This window comes from Clarias gariepinus, chromosome 26, assembly GCF_024256425.1.
Source record: "Clarias gariepinus isolate MV-2021 ecotype Netherlands chromosome 26, CGAR_prim_01v2, whole genome shotgun sequence".
Lineage (NCBI taxonomy): Eukaryota > Metazoa > Chordata > Actinopteri > Siluriformes > Clariidae > Clarias > Clarias gariepinus.
Window position 1 is genome coordinate 10,175,001 of NC_071125.1, and position 12,103 is coordinate 10,187,103.

The 12,103-nt window shown below is 36.0% G+C and overlaps 1 protein-coding gene across 1 annotated transcript in view; it reads left to right on the top strand.

Moving 5' to 3' along the window:
- LOC128514349 (receptor activity-modifying protein 3-like) overlaps positions 1–8,139 on the top strand; it is a 10,940-nt gene extending 2,801 nt beyond the window's left edge. The window contains exons 2-3 of the mRNA XM_053488164.1: positions 4,500–4,626; positions 6,012–8,139. Of these exons, the coding sequence (XP_053344139.1) occupies positions 4,500–4,626; positions 6,012–6,255 (371 nt within the window). The 3' untranslated portion in view covers positions 6,256–8,139. The remainder of the gene's footprint in view (positions 1–4,499; positions 4,627–6,011) is intronic.
- Positions 8,140–12,103: the final 3,964 nt, after the last annotated feature.

The window sequence follows — 12,103 nt, forward strand, 5'->3', positions numbered from 1 at the left end:
ATATGTTTGTTGACCCTCAAAGTTTTGTTTTCCCAGATAAAAGAGGATATAGATTGTTTGCATAAACAGAAAAAAAGACTTTGAAACAAATAAAGAAACTTTGGAAGTATCATCATCTTGATTGAATATATTCTACCAGCTAAAGTCAGGGGAAGACTATGCCACCTCTCCAACTCAGCCCTCATCTCTTTTAACTGAGGTTTACAATTGCCGTTGAACAAGGAGGAAAACGAGCGTGTCATATTTATTCCGAGATATTTAAAGTCTTCAGGAGATAAACGAAAATTTTGATCGGCAAGGCTAAATTGTTAATGGGAAAGCATTCACTTTTATGAAGATTTCATTTTTAATCTGAAAAAGTTCAGAAATTATCCAATACAGTGGAACCTTGGAATAAAAGGATAATTAATTCCGGAAGCGGGCTTGTATTCCAAAACACTCGTGAACCAAAGTTTTCCCATAGAAAATAATGAAAATTCTAATTATTCGTTCCACAGCCCAAAATAAAATAAATACATAAAAATAATGAACACAAAATATAAAGTAAAAATAAAACAAATAAACCTGCACTTTACCTTTAAAAAAAGTAAGAATAAATCCTGACAGATAAGGGTTTCCGTTTATTCGTGCAGGCACTGTGTGTGTGTATGTGTGTGTGTTTCTCTCTCTTGCGCTGCGGAGTGGGTACATTGTGTGCACGTGCGTAATTTAACACTGTGCCCGTTCACATTCTCTCTATCTCTTTCTTTCTCTCTCGCCTTAGTGTCTTTGTGTATGTTTGTGTGTGTGTGTGTGTGTGTGTGAAGCAGAGAGGGGGTGCTTCACACACATACAAACACATAGTAAACGCGAGAGAGCGAGAGAGAGAGAGAGAGAGAGAAAGTGTGTAAACCGGGATGGTGTCAACTTACGTGCACGCACACTAGTGATGCGCAGGTCGGGTATTTTTCCAAAATTATTTGGCCGGCCCCAGCTAGCCCCGCACCACTGTATCTATTTTTACAACCCGCCTGCACTTGCGACCATTAAATAGACATACTAGGCATTGTAATTCAAATGAAAACAGCCTTTATTTTAGCCTAAAAGTGGTTGGAAACATCGCCCTGTAAACTGGCAACAACATACTGTATGATTATGAATATAAACGATAAATCAGGTCATATTAATAACAAGATAATGATACACATTTTAAACATTTACAAAGCAGCGTTTGTAACCTAGGCTAAACTATTTTTTACTTTAGATTTGTATAGGGCAGGCTTACAGTTTACAGCCTACACTAAATAACCACTGACATTTTTTTTTCATTTATCACACAGAAATGTTCATTTAGCGTTTTTACATTCGCTGTGCAAAAAAAGAATGCTAAAACATTAGATTTAGCAGCCTGACCTTTTTTTCCTTTAATGATGTAAATTCCCGACCTCAATTTCTCCCGCACGTCTCCCATCTTCACTTTTATTTCTTTTTTCTTTGCACACACTCTGCAGCGCAATAGAGAGAAACACACACTTAACGCACACACATAACACACACACACAGTAAAAGCGAGAGAGAGTGTGTGAACCGGCACGGTGTCAAATTACGCGCGTGCACACACTTAACGACAGGCTAAATCAGAGAGGGAGAAAATGGATTTTTAACCTCTAATGAGACTTTCTTTTGCTTTACATGCATGCATACACATGTGTTATAAGAAACAGTACACACGCGCTGTACACACACACTTTCAAACACAAAATAAAATATTTTTTACACACACACGTCACAGTGTTATAGTAAACAGTACACACGTGCACGGATGTTAATTATACCAGTAAGGAAGAGCACTAAGACCCAGCAGGGGAGACGATTTCGCAGCACAAGAGAGAGAAAAACCAGTGGCGCAGTTGTGATCACGTGACGCTCGGCGTCAAAACAAGAAGCGCATGTGTGATAAATGATACTCGGTACTCGTAAACCAAGGATGGCTCATTTTTTAAGTCAAAATTTATTTAAAATCCTTGCTCGTCTTGCGGGACACTTGCAAACCGCGTTACTCGCAATCCGAGGTTTCACTGTATTGATATAATAGCATGGCAGCTAGTTATGGAATCACTGACATACAGCAAAAGGTCATCCACATAAAAAGACAGACGATGTTCAATATCCCCCCTTTTAATTCCTTAAAACAACTTGGTTGATTTCAGTGCTACCGATAAAGGTTCAATTGCAATTGTGAAGAAAAGTGGGGATAATGGGCATCCTTGCCGAGTACCTCTTGTTAGCGGGAAGTAATCAGACTGAGAATAATTGGTTTGAATGGATGCTAAAGGTGGTAGAAAAATTTAACTTAGGATACAAACGTCTTGCCAAAACCAAACGTTTTTGAAGCTTCAAACAGATATGGCCATTCAACACGGTCTAAAGCCTTTTCTACATCCAAAGATACAATTTTCTTAGGACTAAGTGAAGGATCAGAGGAATACATTATATTGGCTAGTCTGCGTATATTAGAAAAAGAGTAACAATTCTTGATGAATCCCATTTGATTGTCTGATATTAGTTTAGGGAGGACACGTTCTAAGCGTAGGGCTTAGCTGAAATTAGCGTAACTAAAAAAATATATATATATTTTTGAGGTCTGCCACTTTTTATCACCATGATAGCGCTACTGATCTCTCCCTGCTCAAGATCATTCTCTAAATCTTTCACCTCCTCAGATTGTAAAGTTGGAGTATCTAGATTGTCCAAAAACTGTTTCATGTCTATTGTATGTGAAAAAAATCTGAAGAGTAAAGCTTAGTATAAAATGTACACAGCCATTTTGCTTTATAAAAGTAGAGAAAGCCTTAGCCATATCTGAAGAGCTGCTACTTATGGTAGATTCCCCAAGCTTAACACTCACCATCTGATATTTTAGAGAGACTTGAACTGTGTCACTGACCCCTTGCTTGACAGATCAAGTTCAAGTTCAAGTAGGCTTTATTGTCATTACAACCATATACAGTTAGTACACAGTGAAACGAAACAACGTTCCCCCTTGGTCCTGGAGGAACGTTGTTTCGTTTCACTGTGTACTAACTGTATATGGTTGTAATGACAATAAAGCCTACTTTAACTTGAACTTGAACTTGATCTGTCAAGCAAGGGGTCAGTGATACAGTTCAAGTCTCTCTAAAATATCAGATGGTGAGTGTTAAGCTTGGGAATTAATAACAAAAGGTTGTTTGCAAATTGGACATCATCCCATTTGGGTGCATAAACATTTACTAGAACAACAAAAAAGAGAACCAGAAACTATAACAAAATAGGCATTAGAATCACTACTGTAATTATATTGGATGGTGTAAACTGTATTCTCTTGTTAACCAATATTGCCACACCCCTGGATCTGCTATTCAATTTTTTTATGAAAATTGTGACTGACCCATGATTTACGTATTTTATTGTGATCTTCCAATCTGAAATGTGTTTCTTGAAGAAATACTATATTTGTTTAAGATGGGGAAAAAACTTTTGCTCTTTTACTAGGGCCATTTAGCCCCCTAACATTCCATGAGAAAAACTTTACAGGATGGCCTCCATCATCATTACCACCCATGTCAACTGTCTAATGTAATATTCAAGCGTATGCAGGGCATAATATCTAAAATAAAAAGGCATGGGAAAAAAGTTTTTTAAAAAGTAAACAATTTGTGACCATAAGCTGTAAATGATGGGCTTTAACAGCCAGCACAATATATAGTAATTAGGGATGTAAAGTGCAAACCCTTTCTCCCAACCCCAAACTGAACATGAACAACCACACAAAAAAAACATAAATCCTAAATCTGATTCCGCAACTGAGGATGATCGCAGATGTAGCAAAACAAAAAGCTTCCTACATATTGCAAAATATAAAAAAAATAAAGCCGAAAGTAATAATAAATAATAATAAATGTCGAAAGTAGCAATGATGGTGTTTAGATAATATATACTTTCTGCAGTGGTAAGATTTATGTAGATCATTGGACACAAATTTGAGAAAATTATTAAACAGGAAAGCTGCTGTTTAAATTAACATATTTCAGGAACAAAACCCTTCTACCCATGTAGTCTTAACTAAAATAAATTACATTTAATAGGATTTTTTGGTAAAATAATAATAATAATAATAATAATAATAATAATAATAAATTACAAGTTTCCAATGTAAAAACTACAGCACGTAGATTCATTATCTCTGTACACAGTAGGGTTTATTATCATTTCTGAACATATAGAATAATGTGAGTGTGAAAAATACTTTAAAGGGCAGTGAAAAAAATAAGTTTTTAGATATAAATAACAAATAAACAATATATATACTGTATATACATATAGCACTAATGGAGGCAGCAAGATTTACAGTATACATGTGAACTATAGGAATGTATTTACTAAAGGCTATTCGGGATCATTGTACCTTGTTATTACTTTTTTTCAAATTTATGATGTGCTAATGATAACGTTTTAAAAAATCTCTTTTTTTTTTATAGCAAAAGACATTCCGGAGTGTGATAAGACAGCTCTATACATGGAGATGGAGGTGTGCGGAGAACAGTTCAAGACTGATATGGCTGAATTAAACCTTACGAATCAGTGCAACATAGCATATTTTATTAGGTAACCACTTGTATTTAATTTAATATTATATAAATTTGTATTTATATTTTTGCTAAATTTTCTGTTAACCAGGACAAATAATAAAATTTCTCAAGAACGAAGCCAAAAAACTGATTGATATTTACAGAAGTCTTTAAACACAGTACGGTGATGAGACTTTTAGCTGTAGTAAAACATTTTAATGGGCAAACATTAAAGGAGGCTGTATTGTCCATGAATGCTGATCCTGGCCTCGGTGCCTCGGTGCCAACTGCAGATGTTCCCATAAACATTCAGTGAGTGGAAGGCCTGATCTTTAAAAATCAATAAATAACTTGTCTCCAGCGAGGAGAGGATGTATCTGTCTGTGGGAGCTGTACACGCAATCATTCACTAAACACCATATGAAGTGCCCAAGTACTAGTGAAGCGCTGGGATAAATGCATTAGTGTAGGGGGGGATAATATAGAAAAATAAAAGGATTTGGGACTCATAACTGTTGTCTGTTATTTTGCATAATCAAAGGTCCCTGTGTGACCTGAACACCACTATTTTATTTCATATTTGCAGAGCATGTACCCTTACATACTTACAGTGAACTGTTCTGAGAATACTCTGTGGAAGTAGTGTCATTAGACATCCAGTTAAAAATTTGATTGTTGTCCAACAAATTTCCATCTGTTACCAACTGGTGATGGTGCATCAGTGTACTGTCAAAGAGACCTACAATAGACATCTGCTTAATAATTTACTGTGGTTAATTATCCAATAAGTTATCCAAACTTATCCAAAAAGTTAAAGGTTTTTTAGTCAGTCCTGGTTTGGCGGTAGCAACCAATCAGATCAACATTTCAGCCAAAACAAACTGAACCTGGCATTAGTCACATACAGTATGCGCATTCTTTTTTATTCATTGCACAGATAGTTTTTTTCTTTTTGTGATGGGCATAATGATTTTAGAATTCTCCCAAACAGTGCCTAATTTGCTAAAAGCATCAAAGAACTTATCTGAATTTAGAATCATATTTTACCCAGCAAGTGACAGCACATCAGTGTCTGGGCTTATGGACTAAGAAAATATCTGGAATTTCATTTGACTTCCGGTGCAGATAATGAGTGACATTATTACCTCCATTTTTCATTATGACATCCATTTTCCCCCTATATTATAATTAGCCTACCAGCACCAATCCCAGGTAACAAAAAAAACAAAAACTTCCCCACAGTATTTTTGTGGGTGCCTCAATATACACTATAGATGCCCTGCCACCTAGTTGCTGGGTTTGGTTTGTTGGCCGAGAATCAACCACAGTTGTTCCGCATGGAGAGGGAAACCTATCACAGAGCCACTGATAGAGTGCAAACTGGAAAGTTTTGAACTTGTTTTTTTTTTTTTTCTTCTACAGAGAGTACGACTTCTTTACGACCTGCACAGAGACCATCGCAGTGAAGATAGGCTGCTTTTGGCCCCACCCAGTGGTAGAACACTATATCATCCTTATCCACGAACAGTTCTTTTCCAACTGCACTCACGAATCCATGGTTGGGAGTGACTTTGAGGAACTCATTGTCAACGTAATCATCATCTTTACAGTCTTTCTTACACTGGCCATAGTAGCAATAGTGGCATGGTTCAGCAAGCAAAGCTAGAAGCAACTATAGATTGGAAATGGTATGTACTCTTAGTGGAACTTCCAGCTTGTTGTGAAAATTCAAAGAAACACACACTCAGAGAAGACACAGTCAGGCTTGTTTAAGTTTATTCACAAATGCATCCGGGTCCAAGCAAATGACCAAAGACAATCATGGAATATCACCCACGGTTTTATACACTGTTGATTGTTGGTTGAATGTCTGGATGATATGGTATCCCAATCACCGCACTTAGGTTCTTAGATTACTGAGTGGCTTAACTTTGGATCACATGTCTTGGAAACAGAATTTGATCTTTACCATGTTCCAACTGGTATGCAGGCCCAAGACTAAACACTTAGCAGTAATTAAGGAAATGTCATTGTATGGAGAAAAACATTCTCCATGGTACAATATAGTGTTGTATGCACAAACTGTTTAACCAGGAGTATCATTTACATACTAAACCTGGATCCATAAGTTATGTAATATGTATTATAGCTTATTCCTATGAGGGATTTTTTTGTGTGTAGATATACAGGTGCATCTCAATAAATTAGAATATCATTGAAAAGTTGATTTATTTCAGTGATTCAATTCAAAACCTATACTATATAGATTCGTTACACACAGACTGATATATTTCAAGTGTTTATTTATTTATTTTTTTGTTTTATTTTGATGATTATGGATTACAGCTAATGAATCCCAAAATTCAGTATCTCAAAAATTGTGAAAAAGATCAATATTGGAGACTCATGGTGTCACACTCTAATCAGCTAATTAACTAAAAACACCTTGAAAGTTTTTCTGAGTTTTTAAAGGTTCTTTTAGGTAGGTTCAGTAGGCTACACAATCATGAGGAAGACTGCTGATTTAACAGTTGTCCAGAAGACGATCATTGACACCCTGCACATGGAGGGTAAGACACAAAAGGCCCTTGCTAAAGAAGCTAGCTGTTTACAGAATGCTGTATCCAAGCACATTAATGGAACGTTGAATAAAATGCGTAAGAAAAAATTGCATTTTTGAAGGAGATTCACAAGGAGCGGACTGCAGCTGGAGTCTGTGCTTCACACACAAACAGATTCAGACAGATACTTCCCACTAACAAGACATGGGCTACAAATGCATCGCATTCCCTGTTTCAAGCTACTTTTGAACAAGAGACAACGTTAGAGGTGTCTTACCTGGGCTTAGGACAGAAAGCACTGGCCTGTTGCTCAGTAGGCCAAAGTCATCTTTTTAGATAAGAGTAAATTTTGCATTTCATTTGGAAATCACTGGAGATTGGAGTCTGGAGGAAAAGAGAAGAGAGACAGAATTCAATTTGCTTGAGGTCCAGTGTAAAGTTTGCACAGTCAGTGGTGGTTTGGGAAGCCATGTCATCTGCTGGTGTTGGTCCACTATGTTTTATAAGGTCAGGGCAGCCATCTATCAGGAGGTTTAGAGCATTTCATGCCTCTCTCCGCTGACTAGCTTCTTGAAGATGCTGATTAAATTTTCTAGCAGGACTTGACACCTGCCTACACTGCCAAAAATACTCATACAGTACCTGGTTTAAGGACCATAGTATTTTTGTGCTTGATTGGCTTGTGTTTACCTGACCTAAACCCCCTAGAGAATCTATGTTATTGTTAAGAGGAAGATGCGAGAGCCAACAACCACTGAGGCCACTATTAAAGCAACCTGGGATTCCATAACACCTGAGCAGTGCCACAGACTGATCGCCTTTATGCCACGCTGCATTGCTGCAGTAATTCATGTAAAGGGAGCGTAAAGTATTGAGTGCTGTACTTGTTCATACTTTTTAATAGTCAAACACTTCTGTGTTCAAAATCTTTTAAAATTGGGATTAAGTAATACTCTATTCATCAGCTGTTAGCCATAATCATCAAAATGAAAAGAAGTAAACAATTAATAATATATATGTCTGTGTGCAATAAATCTTTCTAAAATTAATGTTTTGATTATATTCTAATTTACTGAGATGCAATTTATATATTTATGTATATATATCCCGCAATAAGACCTATATATTGTGGGATATATATATATATATATATATATATATATATATATATATATATATATATATATATATATATATATATACACACACACAATAAGACCTAAAATGCTATACAGTATGTGTTTATATGTGTCTATAAGTCTACTTGATTTGGCACCACTTTACACGTACAGTATGTTTCTTCTTTGCAAAGTCTCCCCTCAAGTTTCAGCCATATTTCTTCCTCAAATGATATAATGAACTCTAGTCACCTGAGTATATGTGCCTTCAGGGAAAAAAAAATTATTCCATTTGATTCCAATACATTTTTTCGTGTGGATATGTTTTGTTATACAAATAGTTTTATCTGAATAAATATTTTATTAACTGTTTATATATTAAGTCATTTATATGATTACACAGTATATTTTTTGTAATTTCTTTAGGTAAAATATAAACCAATCAGCACACAACATTAACACCACTGCGAGGTGACCTGAATAACATAATAATTTGACACCGGATCATGACAAGATCATGGGCACCCAAGGCTCATCTATGCACATGGGGATCAAATGCTAGCTCATTTAGTCTGATCCCATGAAAAAGCCAATGCTGGCCACAATAGATAGGCACCTGAATTCCATCTGCACTACAGCTTCTGACACATGGGGCCCAGTAGGAAGAGCCCAAGACTGCCACCCTGGCCCTCAAGCTTCCCAGATCCCTATCCGATCAAGCCCCCACGACAAATCCGATCCATGGTGGCCCTACCCTGTGCCCCACAGCACCCAAAGGATCCATCACCAATGCCCCAATGCCAGAAAACACCCCACCCCACATCCCAGAGTGCTGAGGGGCCAGAGCTGTTTGCACGATGGAAATCCACAGTCTAGATGGTTTGAATGTTAATGTTTTTAATGTTATGGCTGAACAATGTATGCAGAATTTATCTTCAAATAACCTTGCACAATCTTGGTGCAATGATGTATTTGCTTTTCTCACTTTTGCTTTTTTTGTAAAAGAAAATTGTTGATAAGAAATGGGATAGAGAGTAAACAAGCCTAAGCAGTAAAAGTCTAAGAGAACAAAAAAAATGAATATGCTTTGAATCTACCGACCCGAATTTGCAATGGGACAGAAATCATGAGCTTGATAGGGACATAGTGAACTGTGTATTAAACAATGAGTACAAAGCATGTACAACAAATTAAGTATGACAGGGTACATGACAAGGAGAAGTTTTCATTGCAAATGATGTGGGGACACAAACTGGGAGGAGTAAACTATTTCCATCTCTCTTGCCTCATGCCCTTAATGAATGTAATATGAGGCACTGGTCTTTCATACTAAACTCTGAGAAGGACATGACAAATCTTTCCCAGAATCAGCATTGAAACAGGAAAGGCTGGCTTGAGGTACAATAACTGCCACATGTCTGAAACTGTATGTATTTTACTAGACCTGTTGCTTCAACATGATCATAAAAGTGACATTTTTTTTAATCTATATACACTATTCATATACCTATGATAAAATAAAACATAATTATATAGATTATATGTGAATTGAGAGGAAAAACATAAGTATAGAGATATTGTATATGCACATAGCATATAGTTTGTGACTTTCTTTATCCTTCTCTATGTCTCTTTCTCACTAACATCACTTTTTACAACTTTCCCACACTCAAAAGCAGACCGTCCAAACAGGATGTCAACCTCCGCCCCCACCCCCAGCTGACCTTTTTTCTTTATTTCTCCATATTACTGCAACTGGTATGGCATATCCACACATGTTCTGATTCCTCTGGGTTTAAGACCTACAGTATAAATAAGCTTTTTTTTATGGTGAGTGACCCAGCCTACTATCATAGTAACTCTTTGAAAGCTAGTATTTTTATATTTTTAGTAATTAGCAATATTTTTTAACTTGGTTTTCCAAAAGTGTGTTATACTTCCAATACTATCTTACAAGAACCTTTGTAGGTCAAAAATCAGTCCAAATATTGTTGCTTTGATGCATGCATTTAATTTTGTATGATGTGTTATCTGTTACAGTATATGGTACAGAAGTATATGCTAAAGAATTTAAAACTAGCGCAGCAACATGCCATTTAAATAAAAGACAGCCCGTACGGAACCTTTTTTAATACAATGAAACCCTCAGATATTAATTTCCTGTTTATACTTTAATTCCCACTCTGCTGATTCTAAGTATAACTTTGCCGCTGAGGAAAGACAATGCTGTAAAAAAGTATTTTGACTTTTTTTTTTTGCATATTTGTCACACTTAAATGATTCAGAACATCAAACAAATTTTAATATTACATATTTTATGATAAACATAACCTAAGGAAAATACTAAATGGATTTTCTTTAATGATCACCCCTAAACCCTATAACTGTTTGCTTCACCCCTGGCGACAACAACTGCAATCAAGCATTGGTGATAACTGCCAATTTTGGCCCATTCTTCTGTGCAGAATTGTTTTAATTAAGCCACATCCGAGGGTTTTTGAGCATGAACGAGCAGGATCAGGTTTAGTATTAATTTATTTATTTTTTTAGCCATTCAGAGACAGACTTGCTGGTGTGTTTTGGATTATTGGCCTGCTGCAAAAAAAGTGTGCTTGAGCTTGAGGTCACGAACTGATGGCCCAATATTCTCCTTCAGGATTTTCTGGTAGAGCATAGAATTCATTGTTCCATCAATTATGTCCAGGCTCTGAAGACCATCACACTACTACCACCATGTTTGACTGTTGGTATGATGTACTTTTTCTGAAATGTTTAATGACAGTCGCACACCTCCCAAATTTTCATCAGTCCACAGAATATTTTACCAAAAAGTCTTGGGGGCAATCAAGATGTTTTTTTTGGCATTGTGAGATCTTTAACCATGCTTCACTTTGTCTGACAGGTTCTATTGAAGTGATTTCTTGATTCAACAGGTCTGGCAGTACTGTGTGTGGCAAGAGAAATTTAACTCAGCTTTCCAAAAAATGAGGCTGATTACAGTTCATCTGGCGGGTATTTTGCAGAGTATTTTACTCTAGTTATTTTTATGTAATATTAAAATTGGTACGATGATCTGAATAATATAAGTGTGATCTGAATCATTTTAGTATGAAATATCTATTAGGCAAATACTTTTTTTTACAGCCAAAGCTCCCTGAGAAAAAACATGAGGAACACACTTTTAGAGAAACCAGACTTAAAAGGGATCTCATCCTAATTTGGATAATACCCGATAGAATGACAGACTGTCGAAAGTGACAGACTTATGAATATAAAATTTCTTTTAAAGCCCCTAAGCTCCTACTGTACAACTCCAATGAGGCACAGCATCTATGGATTCATCATGAGCTTTCAAAAAAAAAATAAAAAATCTCATCTACATTTATTGCACAGGAACGCTGCTTTTCTTACCTAGATTTGTGGCTTCTCCATATGATGATTGAGAGATTATAAATAAGAGACTATAAATAAAATAAATAAATAATTTGACATGTGTACAGTTTCTATTCCGAAAGCCAAATGTTCCAAACGAAAAACTGAATTGTAATGCATCCCAACATGTGCACTTTATTTAGTATGAAATCCATTTCCACATGGTGTGCTATTTGATAGTGGTGTAAAGCTCAGCATTGCCTACTAACAATACTATTGCAAGGAAATCATTTGACATTTGATTATACTACTGAAATAGAACATAAAAAGGCATTTGTATCTAATGTGTTCTACCAGCGTAAAATATTCCCAATAAACATGCAAAATATTTCTGTACCCATCTAATTAATTATTCTTATTTTTTAATAGTTTAATTATGTTCAAATAAGGTAGTTAAATGGTT